This window comes from Acomys minous (genome assembly GCF_964271855.1).
Source record: "Acomys minous genome assembly, chromosome: 12".
NCBI lineage: Eukaryota > Metazoa > Chordata > Mammalia > Rodentia > Muridae > Acomys > Acomys minous.
Window position 1 is genome coordinate 16,609,461 of NC_140493.1, and position 22,732 is coordinate 16,632,192.

Here is a 22,732-nt window from a genome sequence, read left to right on the forward strand (position 1 = left end):
ACTTTCCTTCCGCTGTCTAGCGACCATCTCGGATGCCCTGCAGTACTCTCGGGACCTCAGTTTGCTCTCGTTCATGATAGACTTGGGCACCTTGAGCTGCAGACCATAAGGGGCTCAGGAATCCCCGGAGTATGGGGCTGCATGTTCAGGGGATACTTGAGGTGCAGATCTGGACCCTTTGGAGTGCACACTCCCTCTGGAGTGTGGCTCTCAGTGCAACAACCTGGAGCCCAGAGGCTGTTGTTCTTATCTTCGAAGCACCTGGGTACCGGTGAGGTCTTGTATGGCACAGGACTTCTTGGAAGGTTCTGAGGTGTAGAGACAGAGATCAGCCACTAGGGGTCAGTGCAGCCGGAAAATGGGTCCTGGCAAGGTGTGCTACCCGTGAGTAAGCAAGCTGCAGGGAAGGTGGGTGCGGTAAGGGGTGAGGAACGCATTGCTTTCCCTCCCGGTTCAGAGGGGCTACAAGACGGTTCTGAACGTGAGATTAGTTGCCCTGTATTCACTCCATTTACTGTCAGCGCAGGGACTGCATTTCTGCCTAAGTGCTCGGCTGTGATACCCTGGATCCTTCCAGATAAAAGTTACACAGGTGGATCAGGGGGCTGAAATCTCAAGGGATACCCTAGCGATCCAGTCCCAAGAGGTGCCTATGCAGGGCCCCAGGGTAACCACACCCTGTGCTGAGGTAGAAATGGTGCTGCCAGCGCTGGTTCTGGCGCCTCACTAGCAGGAAAATATTTTTCCTTTTTTGTCATAAGTTACCCTGGCGTCTCCAAAAAGCCAGGCTAGAAGACATGGGTGATTACAATCTAAATCCCTCACACTCTTGCCCCTAATAAGCATCCTAATTAATGCGAGGCTCGGTTTTTGTGGCATGTCTCAACTTTTAATATTTTCCATAAATCAAACTCCACCAAACACAAGGGTGCCAGAGTCGGGGTGAGTGGATGGTCCCAGCTCTACTCTTCAGAGGTCTTTCCCTCTGACTTTTAAAAGCAGAGGAATGGATCACACTGCACCTGGACTCGCTCTGCAGGATGGCTTCTTAGGGGCTGCTTGCCGTTCAAAAAGCTGCCTCAGGAATATACTGTGTAATGGAACTGAGTCCGGGATTCACCCGGTCTCCATTCAAGCCCCATCCCCGCCCCGCCCCCACCCCACCCCACCCCACCCCCACCCCTGACAAAGAGCACTTTAAATGCATATTCAACTCTAGAAGTTCTTTTATTATTGTTGTTGTTTCTATTTTTAGAGCTCATATGAGGTGCTTGCAAAACAGAAACATCGGTACAGCTCCTTGTCCCCTCCCCCCGCCCCCTAACGGTGGCAGCAGTCCCACACACATTAAGTCATCATAAACAGGACGACCTCCTCTGACCACCTCAAGGAGCCAACACAAAAAAGGACCTTGGCTGCTCCAAGGCTTCTCTTCAGCCTCTTGTGACCCCTCATACGAGGTGGCCCCAAGAGTCAAGGGTGGTGGCCAGCTAGAAACCCGGGTGAGGGGACATCCTTCAAGCAGTGCTAGATGAGGCCACCTCCCTTCCCGTTTTGCATCCCTCCTCAGAGCTCCAGGTGCATGGTCCTCCTTCTAGTAAGCACCTGGTGGGCTGGACCACTGCCCAGCACAGACTAGTAGGGAATGGGATGAAAGCTGGAAGCCACCGGCCCCGCCTCTCCTTACCCATGGACACATGGCAAAGCATGTACTCCACCATGAAACTATACCCTCCTCCACACACACACTCCCAATTGAAGGCATTGGTTTTAACGCAGAGTTTGTTTGTTTGTTTGTTTGTTTGTTTTCGTAGTGTTGAGGCTAAAAGCCAAGGGCATGCTAGGCAAGCATTCTACCTCTACTACTGAACCACACCCCATTTCTGTCTCTTGCATGCTACTGGGCCACCCTAAAAGCCCGTCACAAGCCCCAGTCTGCCTTTTTAAAAAAAAATCCTTTCCCTTAAAAAAAAAAACTGTCAACCAAGTGTGCACAGGGAAGGAGGGTGCAGCATGGGCAGTTAGTAGCACCACGAAATGAGCTCTGCCAGGACCTGCAGGTTCAGAAAGGGGTACCCTCGGACCCCCACCTGGTGGACTAGGGCTTGCTACTGACCTGTCTGTGAACAGAAAACTCTTGTCTATTGGCCTCTGCTGACCAGCCTGCCAACCATATTTGCTCTTGTGGTCTGGCCTGGTTGCACCGGGACCAGGAAATAATAACTTGCAGCTTGCAGGTGTCTGGTTCCAGGAAAGCATCCACACCCAGCCTTCTCGATGCATTTGAATTCTGTTTATTTAAACCCAACCCGCCCTATTTAAAGCCCTATTGCAACATGCACCACGCGGGTTCTCCAGCTTTCTCCCTCCCACGCCGGGAAGCTCTTCTTCCTGGGGCTCCATCCAGAACCTTGAATTTCCTACTAATGCACACCCAAGAGCAGTCTGGGGTACAGTGACCCTGGCCCTGTAACACTTGAGGGTTAGACTTCCCCCCCCCCTTCCCTACTCTCTTCACACACGATTCCAAAGCAGGGCTCCCAATATTTTCAGGTCAGTATATTGTCTTCAATGCCAGAGAAGAAAACATCGTTCTCAGATACTGAGAAAAATCGGAGGTGCATCTATCCTATATACACGCTATGGATGCTAAGGGAGATTCCTTGACTGTTTCTAAAGCTGCCCTGTGCTTTGTTGTCATCCATCGGGGCCCTGGCTACCTGGAAAGCCCATCTCTAACGGTGACCAAGCAGCCTTCAGAGCCCCACTCCTTCAACTGATTCCGGGAGAAATCTTTTCAAAGGCAAGAGGCCTGCCCCAGTGCGCCCATGCTTGACTGGGGCTTCTGTGGGCTTGGACCCCATTCAAGGGGGGTGGGGAAAATGTTGCATAGCTCCGCCTCTCCCCTCCCAAGTTCTGAGGCACCGCCTCCAAGGTGTGCTCCTTAGAAGCCTGCGGCGGCGTCTTGCTGATGTAAAGCCACGCCCCACCCTTCCACGCAGGGCGTGAATGAAAGTCTCAGCTCCGCAGGCTCTCCGGCACCTTTCTCCTTGTTCTCTGCGGGCTCTCGTGGAGCCTACCCGCCTCAGTGTTTGCTTGTCCCCTGATGAGCAGTAACTAGTGCTGTCTCCATTAATGCCACAGGCCTCACAACCACACGCTAGGAAACAAGGTCCCTCCCACTGTTACCTCCAAACCAGATTATTTTTTCTTTCCATTCAAAAGTTGCACTTTAAAATAAAGTAGGACCCAAGTCCGGCTAGCTGACTTAGATTTCAAAATCTAAGGAACTTTGCGTCGAGTCAAGCGTTTCAGCCACCGTACATCTTGAGTCTAAAAGTCCCTAGACCCTGCCACAGCAACGACTCTACTGAAGTTTTCTAGCACCTCGGTGTCCTGCAACCCTGGGTCTAACTCTCAGGACGCCCAGGGCAGCTATCTGGTAGATCAGTTCCACCAGGTGCGGTCCCAGGCTTTGAATCCCGCAGCCTTCCCGGGCCCCAGGATCAACTGTGCCAGCAACACAGTGGCAGCCGCGGCCCAGGACCCTAGGGCGGTAGATGAATGCTGGGCTCCCAGGGCCCCGCCTCCCGTGGAGCCTGGGTGGGGAGGCCGCAGGGGAGGGGGTCGGACCCCAGCCCCCGCCCGGGCCGCTCCTCCACATCTCCATGGAGATCATCCGGGCGCGCACCCCAGCCCAGTCCCCGCCCGGCTGCCCAGGGCTGAACAATGAGCGACTGGGAGGGGGCGGGGCGGGGCCGGGGGCGGGGAGAACGCGGGCGGCGGGGGCCAAGCAAAGCACACCGCCCAACCAGCAATCCGCAGCCGGGGGTCTGCGGGCTGTGCGGTGTTCGTAGCCCCCGCCCCGCCCCAGGCCCGCCCAGCTTCCCACGCCCGCCCAGCGGAGTCGGTGCTGGGGCCACCTGGAGCCGCCTGGAGCGGACGCTGCTGCAGGTTGATGCGAGGCGCCCTCCCGGGAGGCGCGGAGGAGCCATCTTGAAATCAACTTGGCAAACTTTTGCAAAGTGCTCTCGAAGTGGAAGCTGAGCGGGAGGCCGGGCGCGCGGCCCCCGGTGTCCTCGCCAGGGCCCCCGGGGAGGCAGAGCGCGGGCCGCCCCGAGGGCCCGGCGTCGGGCCCGCGGGAGCCGCCCCCCGGCCGCGCCGGGTGGATGCGGAGGTGCGCCGGGTGCATGGATTGTGCTCCGGCGCTCGGCTCGGGCTGCGGCTCCGGGCCATGGCGCCGTCATCGCCGCGCGTGCTGCTCGCGCTGGTGTTGCTGGCCGCCGCCACCCTGCCAGCTCTGGGGCTGGGAGCAGCAGCCTGGGAGCTGCGGCTACCCGGCGGTGCCCGTGCCTTTGCCCTCGGATCGGGCTGGATCTACAGGTTGGACACCACGCGCACACCTCGGGAGCTGCTGGACGTGAGCCGCGAGGGGCCAGCGGCGGGTCAGCGGCTTGGGCTAGGCGCGGGGACCCGGGGCTGTGCGCGCTTGACCAGGAGGTTGCTGCCACTGCAGGTCCGGCTGGTCGCTCGCGGCTCCCGGACGGCTCCGAGCCTAGTTCTAAGGGCGCGCGCCTACAGCGCCCGCTGTGGGGTCCGGCTGTTGCGCCGCTCGGCCGGCGGTGCGGAGGTGCGCTCTCGGGCGGTCCGTTCTGTGCCCGGGCTTAGAGAAGCGCTCTGCTTTCCGGCCCCAGGCGGCGGCGCAGCCTCGCTGTCTTCGGTGCTCGAGGCCATCACTACCTTCCCTGCCTGCAGCTGCCCGCCGGTGGCTGGGACCCGCTGCAGGCGCGGACCCATTTGCTTGCCAGGGCCGGGAGGCTTAGTCGGGCTGCGCCTGGTGTGCGCCCTGGGACGCGCGGCCGGCGCCGTTTGGGTAGAGCTGGTAATAGAGGCGACCTCCAGGACGCCCTCAGAGTCGCCCTCGGTGTCGCCAACGTCGCCTAGCCTGCCTCAGCTTCGGGCGGGGGCTGTGCGACGGTCTAGGCGAGGTGCGGGCAGCAGCAGTACGACCCCGCAATTCCCGCTGCCCAGCTACCAGGTGTCAGTACCTGAGAACGAGCCTGCGGGCACTGCAGTCATCGAACTGCGCGCGCACGACCCAGACGAAGGAGAAGCCGGACGCCTTAGTTACCAGATGGAGGCGCTGTTTGATGAGCGCTCCAATGGCTACTTCCTCATCGACGCGGCCACGGGCGCGGTGACCACAGCCCGCGCCCTGGACCGCGAGACCAAAGACACTCATGTACTCAAAGTTAGTGCTGTGGACCACGGCTCCCCGAGGCGCTCAGCTGCCACCTACCTCACAGTAACTGTCAGTGACACTAACGACCACAGCCCAGTCTTTGAGCAGTCCGAGTATCGAGAGCGAATTCGAGAGAACCTCGAGGTGGGCTATGAGGTGCTGACCATCCGTGCCACCGATGGAGATGCACCTTCCAACGCCAATATGCGCTACCGTCTGCTGGAGGGCGCAGGTGGTGTCTTTGAGATAGACGCGCGATCAGGCGTCGTGCGCACACGGGCTGTGGTGGACCGTGAGGAGGCGGCTGAGTACCAGCTGCTGGTGGAGGCCAATGACCAGGGTCGCAATCCAGGTCCACTCAGTGCCTCAGCCACCGTCCACATAGTGGTAGAGGACGAGAATGACAACTATCCCCAGTTCAGTGAAAAGCGCTATGTGGTTCAAGTCCCGGAAGACGTAGCTGTCAACACCGCTGTGCTTCGAGTCCAGGCTACGGACCGGGACCAGGGCCAGAATGCAGCCATACACTACAGCATCGTTAGTGGCAACCTGAAAGGCCAATTCTACCTGCATTCGCTTAGCGGGAGCCTGGATGTCATCAACCCCTTGGACTTCGAGGCTATCCGGGAGTATACCCTGCGCATCAAGGCACAGGATGGGGGCCGGCCTCCTCTCATTAATTCCTCAGGGCTGGTCTCCGTGCAGGTGTTGGATGTAAATGACAATTCCCCCATCTTTGTGAGTAGCCCTTTCCAGGCTGCGGTGCTGGAGAACGTGCCCCTGGGCCACTCAGTGCTGCACATCCAGGCAGTGGATGCGGATGCAGGGGAGAACGCCAGGCTGCAGTACCGTCTGGTGGACACAGCCTCCGCTATCTTGGGGGGCGGCAGTGTCGACCCTGAGAACCCTGCCTCCTCTGGCCCGGACTTCCCCTTCCAGATCCATAACAGCTCCGGTTGGATCACTGTGTGTGCTGAGCTGGACCGTGAGGAGATAGAACACTACAGCTTTGGAGTGGAGGCCGTGGACCATGGCTCGCCGCCCATGAGCTCCTCGGCCAGTGTGTCCATCACGGTGCTGGACGTGAACGATAACGACCCGATGTTCACGCAACCCGTGTACGAGCTGCGCCTGAATGAGGATGCAGCCGTGGGGAGCAGCGTGCTGACCCTCAGAGCCCGTGACCGCGATGCCAACAGTGTGATCACCTACCAGCTGACGGGCGGCAACACCCGAAACCGCTTTGCGCTCAGCAGCCAGAGCGGCGGTGGCCTCATCACCTTGGCACTGCCCCTGGACTACAAGCAGGAACGGCAGTATGTGCTGGCTGTGACTGCGTCCGACGGCACACGTTCACACACTGCACAGGTCTTTATCAATGTCACCGATGCCAATACCCACAGGCCGGTCTTCCAGAGCTCCCACTACACGGTCAGTGTTAGCGAAGACCGGCCCGTGGGCACCTCCATTGCCACCATCAGTGCCACGGATGAGGATACGGGTGAGAATGCCCGCATCACCTATGTGCTAGAGGATCCGGTACCACAGTTCCGCATTGACCCGGACACCGGCACCATCTATACCATGACGGAGCTCGACTACGAGGACCAGGCTGCCTACACGCTGGCCATCACGGCTCAGGACAACGGGATTCCTCAGAAGTCAGACACCACTTCTCTGGAGATCCTTATCCTTGACGCCAACGACAATGCGCCCAGGTTCCTGAGAGATTTCTACCAGGGTTCTGTTTTCGAGGATGCCCCCCCATCTACCAGTGTCCTCCAGGTCTCTGCGACAGACCGGGACTCAGGTCCTAACGGCCGCCTCCAGTACACGTTCCAGGGTGGGGACGATGGTGATGGAGATTTCTACATTGAGCCCACGTCTGGTGTGATCCGCACCCAGCGCCGGCTGGACAGAGAGAACGTGGCCGTGTACAACCTGTGGGCTCTGGCAATAGATCGGGGCAACCCAAATCCCCTGAGTGCCTCAGTGGAGATTCAGGTGACTGTCTTGGACATTAACGACAACCCCCCAGTGTTTGAGAGGGATGAGCTGGAGCTGTTTGTGGAGGAGAACAGCCCCGTGGGGTCCGTGGTGGCAAGAATAAGGGCCAATGACCCGGACGAAGGTCCGAATGCCCAGATCATGTATCAGATCGTGGAGGGCAATGTGCCCGAGGTCTTCCAGCTGGATCTATTGAGTGGGGACCTCCGTGCCCTGGTGGAGCTGGATTTTGAAGTCCGAAGGGACTATATGTTGGTGGTGCAGGCCACATCCGCTCCTCTGGTAAGCCGGGCCACGGTGCACATCCGCCTCCTGGACCAGAACGACAATCCACCGGAGCTGCCCGACTTCCAGATCCTCTTCAACAACTATGTCACCAATAAATCCAACAGCTTCCCCAGTGGGGTGATCGGCCGCATCCCAGCCCATGACCCTGACCTATCTGACAGCCTCAACTACACCTTTCTGCAGGGCAACGAGCTGAGCCTGCTGCTGCTGGATCCCGCCACAGGAGAGCTGCAGCTCAGTCGGGACCTGGACAACAACCGGCCGCTGGAGGCGCTCATGGAAGTGTCTGTGTCAGGTGAGTGGCCTGTGGGCAGGAGCTGCTCCCTTGGGACTCCCTGGAGAGCCGCAGAGACCCACCAACCAATGGCTGCCTGGGCATGCCTAGACACGGTTGGAAAGGGCCTGGGCAACCATCCTGCCATTTGCTGCTATGATTAGTTGCATGCTGCCGGGGAGGGCCATGCTCCCCACCTAGGCCCACGGAGGTGAGGAAGAAGGCTCCTCGCTGCTCCCTTCAGCAGTTTTGTGTGGGGAGCAGGCCTAAGGCCCCTTCAAGCTCAAGTGCAGAGCTTTCCTGTGCGTCTCCCAAATCAGGCTGTTAAAACCTGGCCTGGGGGTTGGTTATCCAAGTTGTCTGGTTTGTCCAGTGGTGCTCTTTAGGAAGCCTGCTGCATGCATGGCTGTCTGGAAGGATCAAAGGTCACTCCCTGCTCCATGTGCCAATTAGTTCCCGGGTGGGACCGTTGGAAATTGCTGGATGGTCCCTGAGTCACCCTGTAATATGCCCTGTGTTCCCTGGGTCTAGCTTTTCTGTCTCCTCTAAATAATAACAGTCGACTCATGTGTGCTGCCTCTGGGTGACTCTTTGAAAAGCACAGGTCTGTTTGATCTCGACTCCTGTCCCTGGACTCGGGCTTATAATTTGGGAGTTTGTTCATAGGCTGCTCAGCTTAGTGTGAGAACCACTGGCCTGCTTCAGGGCCGGTGGGGAGGGCCAGGGGGACGGGCAGAAGGGAGAGGGAGTGCCAAGGCAACCACCATGGGCTTGGCAGCAAACCTGCAGTGGGAGAGGGCGTGCGTGCTGGGACACCCACAGGAGAGAGGGTTGAACAGGGGCTAAGGGACAATGAAAAGGCCCCAGCAGGCTCTGGGAGGGGCCCTGGCTGCCCAGGGGTTGACAGGTGTGGATTTTTACCAAGTGACCAATAGACAGGGGAGGAAGGCTCAGGTGCGAGGACTCCTGAGTCCGTGTTTCCCGTGGGCAGTAGGTCTTGGGGACGTGATAGAACTTAAGGTCAGTTTTCCACTCAGTTTTCCCTCAGTTGGCTGAGGTTCTTACGTACCAGGAGGTGGGGGTGGCTAGCTTCTCGTCCAATGGTCTCTCAATATCATGTAGGACTCCGGGGCTTGCTTTTGAAGCAGTGTGGTGACCCGGCATGGCTTTTGGTCACAAGCCATCTGTTGGGGAGGCAGTGCGGAGACCACCATGGAACACACTCGGAGGTCCTTGGCCAGGGTTGCTGCTACTCCTGACAGAGTCTGTTTCCTACGCTTCTAGATAAAATAGAGTAGAAAATTTGGAGTGTTTAAGAGGGAACAGGTCCACGCAGGCAGGGAGCAGGAGCATCTGTGTGTCTGCAGTGTACCCCCAACCCCCACCCCCGGGTGGGCATCTGTGAGGCTCAGGCTCTCATGGATCGACTCACAGGCAGCTGGTTCATAGTATGTGTGTAGGCGTTCAGCCTGACCACGGCTGTGGTCTCCTGTGTTCTCCTGTGAAGCCGGGGCCCCGTGTGCCTCTCTGCACATCGCGTTTCATGACGCGAGTACCGCTGGCCCTGGCTCCCAGAAGCTTTCCAAAGTCTCATATTCTCACTGTTCCTCTGGCAACGCGAGGTTTACACAGAAAGATCCTGAGGCTCAGAGGCCTGAGGCAACAGCCAGTGGTCCCCGGCGATCAGTATGAACCCTCTCCCCCCACCTGAGGGACAGGGTTTGAGGAAATCACTAGCCTCTGAACTGACTGTATTCTACTGTCATTTGGGTGCCCTGTTGAGATGTGCATGTCTGCCATGCTATGGCCCAACCGGTTGACTGGCTTTTTTTTGTTTTGTTTTTGTTTTTGTTTTGTTTTTGTTTCTTTTTTTTCTTCTTCAAAGAAGTGACTAGCTGAGACCGCAAGGCGCGCAGGTCTCAACTGCTGGCCTGTAAAGAGACCAGACCGGACCTCGGTTCCCGGAGGCGACTCTTACATTTTTATTAAGGAACAGTGTGGGAAAGCTGTTGATTCAGACTCACTCAGCACTGTTTTCAGTGCCGAGTAATTGGCTTTACAGCATTTACAGCCGTGCCCTAAAGCCTTTGAAGGGCTATTGCCGCCCTGAAGTGCTAGATGTGAGGCCTGGCAGCGATTGGGTCTTGTAGGAGCTCTTCCTGGAAGGGCTGTGAGCCATCGGCCTGGAGAGGAGCCTGATGGACCGCGGAGGTGCACCTGGGGGCGGGACCCAGCAGATGTGCGGAAGGGGATTGGGGTGGGGGGGTGGGGCGAAGGGGAGGGGCGTGGTTATTTTGACTGTTAAAGAGATTGTTGATGGTTCTGTACTCCTCAAAGAGAAAACATTTTTTTTGGAAGAATATGTGAGTCTGCAGGTTATAATTCAAATAGCCACTGCCGTTTTAAATTTTTATTTATTTTTTTTTCCACTGCCGTTTTTTATTTTTTGTTTTTTGGGTTTTTTTTTTTCCCATGTTGGTCTTTCTAGGTGCTCATTTTCTATGTGGTGTGTTTGTATGCCATTTTCTATTCTGTGATGGGGACTTTTTCTTATGGACACGGGGAAAGTTGTCTTGGCTTTTCTCTAATAGCAGGCCGAGAAACTCAAGAGTGCTGAGGACTTTTCCCCACATTGTTTTTTTTTTTAAGTGACCCTGACGTCCGTTGCATTTCATTATTTAATTAGTGTGTGTCTGTGTATGGGTATAGGTTGCCATGGTGCACATGTGGAGGTCAGAGGACGGATTCCAGGTGTTAGGAGGATTCAGCTTCAGTCTGCCTACCTGTGATGTCATTGCCTACCTGCCATGGGGGCGTGGCCCTGCCCGGGCCTATATAAAAAGACAGACCCACCTAGACGCCCCTTCCTCTCCGTCTCTTACCCCCTCACTACTCCTCCTCTTCCTCCGCCTGACGTCTCTCTCTCTGTCTCTGTCTCTCACTCTGTCTCTCTCTGTCTCTCACTCTGTCTCTCTCTGTCTCTGTCTCTCTCTCTGTCTCTGTCTCTCTCTGTCTCTCTCTCTCTCTCTCTCTCTGGGGTACCTCTGCCCCCTTTCCTTCTCTCCTCATGCTCATTTAATAAACCTCATATATTCTAACATCTGTTGCCTTGTTATCTTATTTCTCCTTATTAAATGTAAAACCAGGTAGGTGGCTGTCCCCTTCCACCATGTGGATGCCAGGAATTGAACTCCGGTTGTCAGGCTTGGTGGCAGACACTTTTCCCTGCGGATCCCTCTTACGAGGTCCGAAACCTCGATGTTTTCTTTTTAAACACCTGGAACATGTAGGTGCCTGTAGGTTCAGGGCCCCAACCTTGCCTTCGAGAACATGGCCGTTGGCAGGAAGGCACAGTTCCTGCCGCCGCTGTTAATGTGTGTCACAGACCTGTGGATGTAGGAAAAGTATCATTTGTGGGGTAGAAATGATGGCTGATGAGTCATTCAGACATGTCAGAAGGCATCAGAACTCAGCCAGATAATGGAGTTGGGTAACTTTCGCTGTTTGCCCGGGTTGGGAGTGCACGGTGCAGAGCCGTCGGGGCTTGAGCGGCTTTAGAGCATATTTGCCCAGTTAAATACAGGATATCACAGTGACTTTTCAATAGAGGATTACAAACAAGGAAATGAGCACATGGTTGTACCAGGCATGCTCTGGACCCGGCGTGTTGTAGTTCCCCTAAAAACCCAACAGTTAGCAAAGAAACAGGAAGCCTAAACTCCATTGGCAGAGTTGGCCTCATCAGGTGACACAAACTACCCTGAAGAATTAAGCACTTTAGGCAACCAGTTAATTGTTTGGGGATTCTGATAACTTGGGGTGTTTAATACTTATGTATTTGTCTATTATTATTGTTGTTGTTGTTATTTTTTGAAACAGTTTCTCTGTGCAATAGCCCTGGCTATCCTGGAACTCTTGTAGACCAGGCTAGACTCACATTCTCAGAGAGCAACCTGCCTCTGCCTCCCAAGTGCTAGGATTAAAGGTGTACACCACCATGCCCGGCATTTAATTTTTACTGATTTACTTATTTGTATATTGATTTGTTTATTTTGAGACTGGGTCTCTCTTTGTAGCCCTGGCTGCCCTGCCAGGCTGGACTGGAACTTAGAGATCCACCTGCCGTTGCCTCTTGAGTGCTGAATTGAAAGGAATGTGCCACCGTGCCTGGCTAATGTTTATTATTGCATCTACTGTGTGCAAAATCTTGATGAGTCAGTGTAGCCCCGACCTTCTGGTGATGGATAGAGACAGGTAGATAGGCACAGAGCTAAAGTCCAAGGAGGGTAGGAAGGATTGGAGGAATAGTGGAGGAGAGGGATTGTCCAGTGTGGACTGGGCAGCTGGTGCCTGCTAGGGAGACCTGAAGTGGCAGGCAGGCTTCCTTGTACCTGGAGAGGGTGGATCATAAGACCGCATTAGCTATGTCAAGGATATTTGGAGCTGTACCATGTCCCACCTGCTGCTGCTGGGTGTGTGAAGGAAAATAAAGGAAGCTCAGGAGGCTGGTCTTGGCCCCTTGAGGGTGTACCTGTGGAGTGGAGTGTGATTGGCAGGGCAGGATTGTGCCAGGATAGGACAGCAGATACCAGAAGACAAGAGCATCAGTGGCAGTTGGTGTGCTCTATGTCGGGAATTCTCCCCAGGCCTGTCCGGGCATATTCAATTCTCAAGATGCTGTTTTGTGATGCAGGCAGTACTGTCATCATCCCATCCCAGAATAAGCAAAGGCATGGTGCACAGGGCACATAGCCTGTGGTGGCAATAGGGCATGGGACACATGATGCGTATGATCAGGATACTGATGACATGCCTCAAAAGTGGTCCATGCTCCTGGCGACACCAGAACTCATCCAGGATCTACTGTTACTGTTGAAAAGACCACTTGGGTTTAGGCTGACAAACTGCTGTCAGAAACCTGTTGGAGAAGTGGATGGGTGGAAGGTGGGGGCCCCTGGCAGCAGTGTGTGTGCCTGGGGTGTGGTGTGTGGCCCTGTGCCACAGGCCTCTGTTCCTGCCAGCACTGGGATCGAAACAGGTAGATCTTATCTTGTGAGGCAGAGCATGTGGAAAATACTCATAAGTTTGGCATGGCTCTTTTAGCTCGTAGCCTTGGGGGAAATAGTTTACTTTTCTTGTTGTTAGGGTTGTAGAAATGCCCAGAATTGGATTCTTGGTTTAGTGTGGGGAGAGGGTACAGTGAAAGGCCTTGGCTTCCTGCTCACTCCAAACATGGCAAACTGTGTTTGGAAGGGTGAGAAAAGGCCACCTGAGGGTACACGGAAGGCTGGGTCCTTCACTGAAAAGGTTTGAGAGACCAGCTGCTCAGCCAACCTCTGTCCAGTTTTTCTGGAATGAGTTATCTGTGCATCTGAAAGGGTTCGAGGGCAGAGCTCCTCCTCCTCCTCCTCCTCCTCCTCTTCCTCCTCCTCTTCCTCCCCCTCCCCCCTCCTCCTCTCCCTGTCCCCCTCTTCCTTTTTCTTGAAACTGGTTGAATTCTGATGCATGTGCTTCTTCTTGGGGACATCTTGGTGATCCACTTACCTTTTGGGATGTGACAAATTTTAATTTTAACCCCTTCCAGTGGCAAAGGGGGTATCCCAAAGGACACAGAGAGTTTCTGAGAGACAGGATGATGGGGCTTGAATGTGTTCCCTGTACCTCAGGATCCTTGTATGAGGGAGAAGAGTCATGTTGGCTCTTCCCTCCTTGGACTGGTCAGCTGACATCCAGGGTCAAATGTACACAGTGTGAGGCACATCATATCCCCGAGCTGTTGGGTGCTTTGTGCCTGCATTTTCCTGGGGGTGCTGCTCATGAAAGTACACTTTGGGTGAGCAGGTGAGCCTTGAGTGCCTGTGGGATTTCCATCAGCGTGATAGCACCCAGCTTCATGCCCCTGGGTCGCTATACAGATAGCAAATGCCACAGGGGAGATGAAGTATGGCTCCCTCAAGCCATAGCAGCCTCTTTTCTCTGTTACTGCATTGAGTTCTCTGGCTTTCTGTGAGCAGTGGGGTTGCTCGGTTGGGATGTCTGGATGTTGCTGGTCCCCACCAAAGGATCCTGGCATGAAGACGAGTGATCGCTGAAGTCTTAGACAAGGGCAGCTCCCTGGGGTGGGAATACTGGCTTTCTTAGGCCCCCATCCTTTCATCTCCAGTGTCACGCCAGACCACTTTACCTCCAGCCTGGAGTCTGGAGATGGGAGGGTGCTGATGAGGGAGAGAGGTCATCTTTACCCATATGTGGGCAAGGTGGCAGCTAGCCTGGGGGAGATGGGTGGAGGACATTGGTTTAAGAGGTGGCTCAAAGATTTCTGTGTGGCCTTTCCTTTGGGCCTTTGGGTCCACTTTGCTCTCGGATCATGTGACTTGTGGAGGGCAAGGTCTATCTTCTGAGGTGGCTAGACCCATTCCTCAGTTTCCTAAGTGGAGCAGGAGTATAGTGAGGGCTGCTAGGGGTGCTGCCTAAGATATGATGGCATTCGTGACTGTGGGTGCCACACTGGTTAGACAGGATTGGGGGGACTAAATATCCCCTTTCTCTTGTGGGCTGGTGAGCAGTCTGTGGGGATTGCTCACCCTTGCTGCTCCACTCACCGGTCATTGGGTCAGTGTGTCCTTCTTTCTGTTTCCGGAATGCCAGGATATCAGGGATGCCTGTCCACTTATAAGAAGCAGCTAACACTGGCAGCTAGCAGAGACCTTGGGCAGTTAGACTGTTCTTTTTGAGCAGGGGTAGTGGCCACAGGGCAAGGGAGAAATCTGCTTGGCTGGCACAGTTGAATGAGGGTTGGTTCTGGGACCTCTATGCACCTGTGTTCATTTGAACCAAAGAGTGTGGCACAGCTGCAGGTGGCCTTGGGGTGGCTTTGCTTAGCTGTCTGCTATCAGTGGTGTGGAATATCTGGAGTCAGACCCTGTGTCTCAGTCCCCAGCCTCACCCTGCCTGCCAGCTCTCCCTTTACTGAGCTGACATTGTGTGTGTGTGTGTGTGTGTGTGTGTGTGTGTGTGTGTGTGTGTGTGTGTTGGATAACATTCTATAAGTACTGGAATATAATACATCCCCTTTCAGGTATAACCCCAGGTACTGGGTGATGCTGTCTTCTGCCCAGGTGCCCAGTTGCTTGTCTCTGCCTTCTCCACTTTGCACCTCTTTGGCTTGGCCTTGCCCTTGGCACAGTGCCACCTTCCTGCCCCCTAACTTGTGGAAACCTTCCCTACCCTTTGTAGTAGTCTCTCCATCCCTCCCCCCCTCCCCCCCCCACCCCAGGCTCCATGATCACGTGGTCAGTGAGTGTCTTTTGTAGAGGGGGTAATCTTGGAAGAATCAAAATGGGAGAGGCTGCAGGGCTGGGTAGCATGCAGAGATGTAGCCCCATGGTGTAAGTGACAGAGCTGGGGGGTTAACATTAGAGTAGGGGACCCTTGGGAGCTGACTCTGGGTCTCTGTGGGCTCCTGTGTGAGGCGTGGTCATAGGAAGCTGTGGGCTTCCGGGTGGAGGGGCACCAGGTACAGGGATACAGATCTCTTGGTGTTGGGGGGCAGCGTTTAGGCCAATGAAGTTCCTTTTGAGATCTGAGGAAGCATGCACGGGGGAACTCACGCTGAGCCAAGCAGCTGCCCTCTGAGGCTGTCTGCCTCCGCACTGTGAGGGGAGGTTTTTATTTGGGGGTGCATGCATGTGCATGCCACGGCGTGTGCAGGTCAGTCAGAGGACAATGTGTGGGAGTCAGTTATCTCCTGCCATGTGGGTCCCAGGGACTAAACTCAGATCGGATCATCAGATGTGGTGGTGAGGGCCTCTACCCGCTGAGTCCTCATTCCCCTCCTCCTCCCTATCTTCCCCTTCCCTAAATCTCCCTCTCCCTCCCTCCCTCCCTCCCTCCCTCCCTCCCTCTCTCTTTCCCTCCCTCCTCCCTCCCTCCCTCTCTCTCTCTTTCCCTCCCTCCTCCCTCCCTCCCTCCCTCTCTCTTTCCCTCCCTCCCTCCCTCCCTCCCTCCCTCTCTCTTTCCCTCCCTCCCTCCCTCTTTCCCTCCCTCCCTCCATTCCTTCTTTCCTTATTTTGTCCAGGCTTGTCCAGACTGACTGTGTAGTCCAGCCGACCTTAAACTCCAAGGTATCCTCCTGCCTCGGCTGTCCAAATGCTGGATTAGAGGTGTGAACTATTATACCCGGTTTATCTTTTTTTTTTTTTTTTTTTTTAAATAGTCTTTGCTCAGCTAGTTCTGTGTCTTTATTTAAAAACAGTTTCAGGATGTAGTTCATATCTAATCTAAATGACGCTTGCTTAAGGTAAACTAACAGCAGCTAACTCAAATAAACCCATAAACAGTGCTAGCATTAGGAGATAAGAGCAGTGTCCTCTGGGATGCCCTGTGCAGGGTCAGATGCCAGAGGCTGCAGGCTCTTTGAGGAAGTGTCTCCTGTTGGTAGGCCTTCTGGAGGTGACACCTGGGTTGTACTCTTCTCTCTGCTCTCTCCCCCCCCAACTCCCCCACTCCACCCCCACCCCCCCATGCTGATACCTCTGTGCCTTATAGAGGATTGGCAAGTCTCCCTTCCCTTTCTTGCCTTTCTTTGGGGTGAGAATTAGCTAAACAGAAGTCCCGCAGGTGGCCACTGTGACTTGAGAGACTGTCTTCTTAGCCATGTATGTATTACAAGTGTGGGGAACAAATCTCATTTGAAAACTGTTAAAAAGGATTAGAGAGATGGCTTAGAGGCCAGGAGCACTTCCTGCTCTTCCAGAGGACCCAGTTCAACCCCTAGCACCCTCACTGGGGGTTCACAGTGTCTACAACTCCAACTCCAGGGGATCCCATGCTTCTGGCCTCCAAGGACACCTGGACTCATGGTGCAAATCCCCACCGCCCTGACAGACACCCACATGTCTAATTAAAAAACAATGAGAATAAACCTAAAAAAACTGCCATGAAACACTTGCCAATTGTGTATGTGCAGAGTGCGTATAGAACGCCAGTTCAACAAGAAAGCAACTTGATTTTTAAAATGGATGAAAACATAAAACACTTCATGGATTTGCGCGTCATCCTTGCGCAGAGCCCGTGCTAATCTCTGTATTGTTACAATTTTAGTACATGTGCTGCAGAAGCAAGCACCGGCACAGACCTTTAATCTCAGCACTTGGGAGGCAGAGGCAGGCGGATCTCTGTGAGTTCGAGGCCAGCCTGGTCTACAAAGTTGAGTCCAGGACAGCCAAGGCTACACAGAGAATCCCTGTCTCGAAAACACACCCCCCACAAAGGAAGAATGAAAATCGTAATAGACAGTTCTCTAAGAAGTACCGATGGTCAAAGACTGCCCTGTGTAGCCCCTTGTTATTGCCAGCTCTCCCCCAACCTTAACACCAAGGCCTGAGTTCAAAACCCCTGGGAATGCATTTTGATTGGCATTTAAAACGTTTAGCAGTTTGGCTCAGTCTTCCTGGTACATGAAGACAAAGGGAGGCTTCTTGGAATACAGACAGAGAGACCTGTAAACTTGATGCCTGAGTCCTTTCCTCTGCCCTCAATGACCAGTTAATGCCACCCGATGCCTAGGAACCCGCTCTTTCCTCCTCCTCTCCTGATTAAAAGGAGTTTCACATAGCATGTGTTCCCTGTTGGATAGCATCCCCGCTATCAGTCCCTAACTAACTCAGGAAATGGTGGTGCACTGGGTTCCGGGGGAACATTGTGCTTCCAGGTGTCCTTTCGGGGGGGGGGGGGGATGATGCTGGTCACTTGGTAGAGAGCATGGAAGTGGTACAGGAGCACTCAGGACAATAGCGTGCCCTCCTTCTGTGCCCTGAAACCAAGTGACATGGCAGGAGACAGCCCTCTCTCCCCAAGCATGGAAAATTCTAATGTGTAAGAGAAAGTCCCTCAAGCCTTCAAAGAGGAGAGAATGGAAAATAGGAAGGTTTATTGTTCTGAGGCATTTCCTGTCTCTCTGGCACGTGGTCGTCAGAGGTCAGGGGTGCATGCATGTGGACAGGGCAGGAAATCCAGTGGGGCGAGTTAGCGAGTGCCTGCCATGAGCTCTCCACTGTGAACACATGTGCATGGGCAGGCAGTGACTGATTCTGCCTTCTGGAACCGACCTTACACTAAAGGGGAAATGGCCAGCGATGGATGGAATCGTCGGGGAGAGCGAGCAAAAGTGGTCTTTTAGACAGGAAGCTGGTGGCTTTAGGGTTGACATAGCCATAAGACAGCCTGGTTTGCTCTGAGAGATCTTTGTGTTTGTAGCAGGAATTCTTTTTCCCTTCCTGTCTGTCTTTTTTCTTTCTTTCTTACTTTCTTACTTACTTTCTTTCTTTCAGTAGCTTATGGATCTGGTCTCTTTAGAGCCAGAGGCATATAGAATAGTGTGAAAATCACACTAAACTTTTCCATGGCCAGGCTTGTATCAGACAGAGTCCTTCGCATTCTCCGTAGCCAGGGAACTGAGGCACCGGGGCTGGAAGGGGGGGTCTTTATTTCTCTGCACATGATCTTTGGGTGGGAATCTTTAGCCAGCTACTGGGCCACTGAGGGATCTATGGTTGGCTATCCTGAGGGCAAAGGAACAGATGCCTGGAGTACCCAGGAGGTAAGTCTTGAGCTGTGTGCTTTTGCCCAGAGGCCTGTTGTCTGGGTTAGCACAGTCTGAGGACACAGACATTGACACCAGCAGTTGCTAAAGGGCTGACTGCATTCACTGTCTGAACCTCTGCCTTCTCCTCTTTCTCTCTCTTTTGCTTATTTTTATTTGTGTGTATGTGTGTGTGTGTGTGCATGTTTATATGTACCACCATGTATATGCAAGATGTCCACAGAGTCCAGAAGAGGGCATCAGATCCCCTAGATTTAGAGTTATTGGGGGGGGGGGAGGGTGGGTTTGTATACGGCCTGATGTGAGTGCTGGGAATAGAACCTGGGTCCTCTGGAAGAACAGCAAGTCGTCCTAACTGCTGAGCCATCTCTCCAGTCTCTTAAATTCTCTGATCTCTGATTCCAATTTTCCGGTAATTTTTTTTGAAAATTAAGAAGTATTTATCTGTTTGCGTATGAATGTTTTGCCTGCGTGTATGTCTGTGAACCACGGGAGGTCAGAAGAGGGTCAGACCTCCTAATACTGAAGTCACAAATGGTTATAAACCATCAGGTGGGCGCTGGGAACTGAACCCTGGCCCTCTGAAAGAGCAATACGTGCCCTTAACTGCTAAAGCCATCAAAAGCGGACAATGTGACAGCATTCGGTACAGTCACGTGTTGTGCAGCCCCAGCTGTAATGAAGTTCCGGCTGTGGAGGCCTGGCCCAGCCTGGGCACTGTGTTCTCCCACAGCTAGGTCCCCGAAGTCAGTGCATCTGTGTCCTCTGGGCCTCACCTGTCTCTGGGATACATGCTGCCTAGGTTGTAAAGTGGAATTCTGGACCGACATAGTAGCCTTATCACCCCTTGTGTGTTTGGTGGGCATCTTGTTGCATCACCTCTTGTACCCACCCACCCAGCCTTTCCCAGCCATCCAAGGACATGTCTTTTCTGGGACTCCTGGTAGCCATTGTTTCCCTAGATTGGGCTCTCATGGCCTGCTGGCTGCTCACTGTGTTTAGGCTCTCAGGAGGGGCAGGGATCAGGCCAGAGCAGGGGAACCGGTACTTTCAGAGAGCCTCTGGCTGAATGCCGGACAGAGGAAAGCCCCATTCTGCAGTGTCTCCCACACTGCCCTGTTCTCGGAAAACGAATTCTATCAGCTAGATGAATCAGTCAAGGTCCAGTGGTGTGAAACAAGCCATGGTAGGTGCTTATTTCAAGAAGGGGGGTGGGGGGGGCGTTCAATGAAGGGAACTGGAACCAGAGGCACAAAAGGGATCCTCTCTCTCACTGCAGGGTCTACTCGGGACCCGCCTGACCTGTGGGTGGCGGTCCTGCCAGAGGCCTGTGGACTCCCCACCTACCTCCTGACAGGCCCTGGAATCCGTTCCAGTCACTGCCCTATAGCCACAGCCACAACAGAATGGCTTTTCTTTTCCTAAGGGGTAGCAGCGTCCAGACGGGGCAGGCCTAGCACTCAGGCCCTAGCCAGTACCAGTAATAACACACTAACTTTTCTGCAACTAACCCAGTAACTTAGGAAGGAAGAACTTCTTCCCACCCAGGAATGATAATTATGAATACAGTGTGTCTCAACAGATCATTTTTTTTTTCTAGGTAGGTATTCATATGGGTGTGTGCGTATGTTTAAAGTCACCTTGTGTAAACTGTTTTGTGACTGGCTCTTTTCACTACAAGTCTACCATGAGATTTCAGTGACTAAGCCTCTGCCTTTCTCTTTCACATGGTGGAATGGCATCTCTCTGGGCTAGGATCCATGTCCTCTGTGATGGTCTGGGCTTTCTGACTTTCCCCCTTTAGGTAACTTCCTAGGAATGGACCAGGGTAAGGGGGCGCATATTGATGGCTTTCTCTTCCTGCTTTTTTCCCTTTACTTCCCTCTCCTTATACCCGCTCCTTCCTTGAGACAGGGTCTCGTGGAGCCCAGGCTGGTGTCAAATGTACTATGTAAACTGAAGATGACTTTGAACTTCTGATTCTCCTGCCTCCACCTCGGTAGTGCCGAGATTACAGCCATGTGCCGTCATGCCTGGTTTATGCAGTGCTGGGGATTGAACCCAGGGCTCTGTGCAAGCCAGGGAATCTATCTGCCAACCAAGCCACATACCCAGCCCTTCCTTCCTGCTTTCTTAACTCACTGACTGTGCCATAGAAGGTAGTCGATGTTGGGGACTTTTCGAGTAGGCTGACCATTCTAGTCAAGCTTGCTGCAAGGGCTGGGGCAGCCCATACTGGCTGCTGTGAGCCTAGTAATTACGTAGATAATGTCTGCCTTGTGAAGGAGGCCCTAGTAGTAGGATGTGGAAGGCATCTGTGCCTATGGTCCTCACTCTCCTCAGGGGCTGTATGGAGATGGAGCCCCATCCCATTGTCTCCTTTGCTGGGCTTCCAGCTCTGGGCAGCCTGTACCCACAGCTACCAACCTGGGCCCAGGGTTCAGGTCTTCCAGACTTATCATCACCAGAAACCATAGACTGCCTAGTTTCTATTGTGTTCTGTCTAAAGATGTAAAGGAGTTTGTGCTTGAGACGAACCTGTTTCTTATCTTACTGACACACCCACGGCCGTACGATTTGGAAATGTCTGCCAATATAAACTCTGGGACCAACAGTGAGTGGTCCTAGGTGCCCAGGTGAAGGCCAAGAGTGGCTAGGCTGGGGCCTGGGGGTTTCATTGTCTGGCCAGAAGACTGGCTGGCAAATGAAATGGTTCTCTGTCTATCTCGTGTGCCAGGAATGTGTCCTTGGACCTGCCCTCCTAGCATCAGCCAGAGCTACAGCTAAGTGGGTGCTGCTTAGGAGGGACTACCAAAGCTGGGGAGGGCGGGGCTTAGGACAGAGCCAGCACCCTGAAGTAGATGTGGGGTTTGGAGTAGATGCCAGGAGTCCCAGAATAGGTCTGGGATGTCCACCCCCCGAGTCTTGGATTGATAGGGTACAGGCAACACCCCGCCCCCGTGGATGAGGGAGAGCCTCAGGGTTTTCTTGCTGTAACTTGTGTGGGAATGACTCGGTGAGGTGGGTGAGGCCGGAAGTTCATTCAGAAACACCTTTTGGTGTAACACTGAGTTATGAGCTGAGGCCTGGGATTCAGCTCTGCTGGAGTAGAGACTCTTCTAGAGGTTTGGCTGACCTTTGACCTAAGGGAGGATGGACCATGGACTGAGGCTGAGGCTGGACTGAGGAGGAGCAGGGAACACCATTGTTTCTGTCTTCTGACAGGCACTGGGTGATGACACACAGATACTGTTGCGGTATCATTAGGCCATGTCCTTTATCGCTCCTCCTTCCACTTCCATCACTGTCGATCAGACTGACTGGCAGCCAGAGAGGCACAGCCTTGGCCTCCCCAGAGGGTGGACCTTGGGCCTCACTACTTATGTTGTTGGTAGCAGGTTGGCTCTGATGGAGGCGGGGCTCACTAAGTACAGTCTAGAAGCCCTGGCCTCAGGAGCCCTCTGTATCTTTATCCTGAGCCCTGGGGAGACTCTCACCAGATGCCTGCCTACACCTCCGTCTGTCTAGCTCTTGGCTCTGAGGATGGGCAACCACACACCTTCACTCCCGAAACCAAGTTGGACAGGGTCCATTGGGGAAAGAGAGACCCGTGGTCAAGGTTAAGGGTGAGCCCAGCCTTGACGTTTTTTCCCATAGGGGCCTGGAGCACTGCGAGAGGAGGGAAGAAGACAAAGGAGGAGAGGAACTGTGGGAAATTACAAGTTATAAACAGTAGTTCACAGTGGACATAATCATTGTTATCCCAGGCAGCGAATTAACGAGCTTTGGTTTATTGGGAAGCACTTTGGGCAGGTAAGGTTTGGCAGGTATGCCATGAATCCGGCCCCCTCAGTAGGGCAGAGAAAAGGGCGCTAATTACAGCCGCCCGTGGGCAGTATCAAATTGATCTTGCCTCTCAGATCCTGTGGTAAAGGATACTGTTCACATTTCTCCAGCTGCAGCTTGAGTGGTGCTGGCTCACTCTGTTTCACTGCGCATGATTTCTGTTTCACTAGACACCTTGGTATAGACAAGGCCCCGAAAGACTCGGGGGGCCCTAGATGAGGATGGGTTTGAACCTGGGTTTTAAGCCTTCGTAGAGAGTCATAGGTGCTTCTCAACTCTTGGGTGTCTGCTATCTAGAGGGAGAGCTGTTGCTTCCTTCCAGGGCCTCGCTCTTATATTCCCTGTCCCTCTTGCAGTGCTGAGTCCCAGGTTACTTCCCAGGCTTGTTGGCCTGAGGGCTATGATTTGGAGAGGCAGCTTTGGAAGTGCACAGACCTCAGTTTGGATGTAGCTCGAGGGTTTTCCCTCAGTG

The 22,732-nt window shown here is 54.0% G+C and overlaps 2 protein-coding genes across 5 annotated transcripts in view; one reads left to right on the forward strand and one right to left on the reverse strand.

Moving 5' to 3' along the window:
* Positions 1-222: 222 nt before the first annotated feature.
* Positions 223-4,237, reverse strand: LOC311579323 (uncharacterized protein). The gene is made up of 2 exons (XM_084749762.1): positions 2,117-4,237; positions 223-308 (listed from the first exon to the last, which is right to left on the reverse strand). Exon 1 carries the CDS (start codon positions 4,190-4,192, stop codon positions 3,368-3,370), a length of 825 nt encoding a protein of 274 aa, XP_084605888.1. The 5' UTR covers positions 4,193-4,237; the 3' UTR covers positions 223-308; positions 2,117-3,367.
* Positions 3,810-22,732, forward strand: part of CELSR1 (cadherin EGF LAG seven-pass G-type receptor 1) — a 142,838-nt gene continuing 123,915 nt past the window's right edge. For all 4 annotated transcript variants that reach the window (XM_084749755.1, XM_084749757.1, XM_084749756.1 and 1 more), the window contains exon 1: positions 3,810-7,832. In XM_084749755.1, coding sequence (XP_084605881.1) covers positions 4,235-7,832 — 3,598 coding nt within the window. In that variant the 5' untranslated portion in view covers positions 3,810-4,234. The remainder of the gene's footprint in view (positions 7,833-22,732) is intronic.

What these genes read in the sequence shown, in the direction of transcription:
- LOC311579323 (XM_084749762.1), bottom strand. Translation starts at nt 4,192, where the DNA reads ATGCACCCGGCGCACCTCCGCATCCACCCGGCGCGGCCGGGGGGCGGC.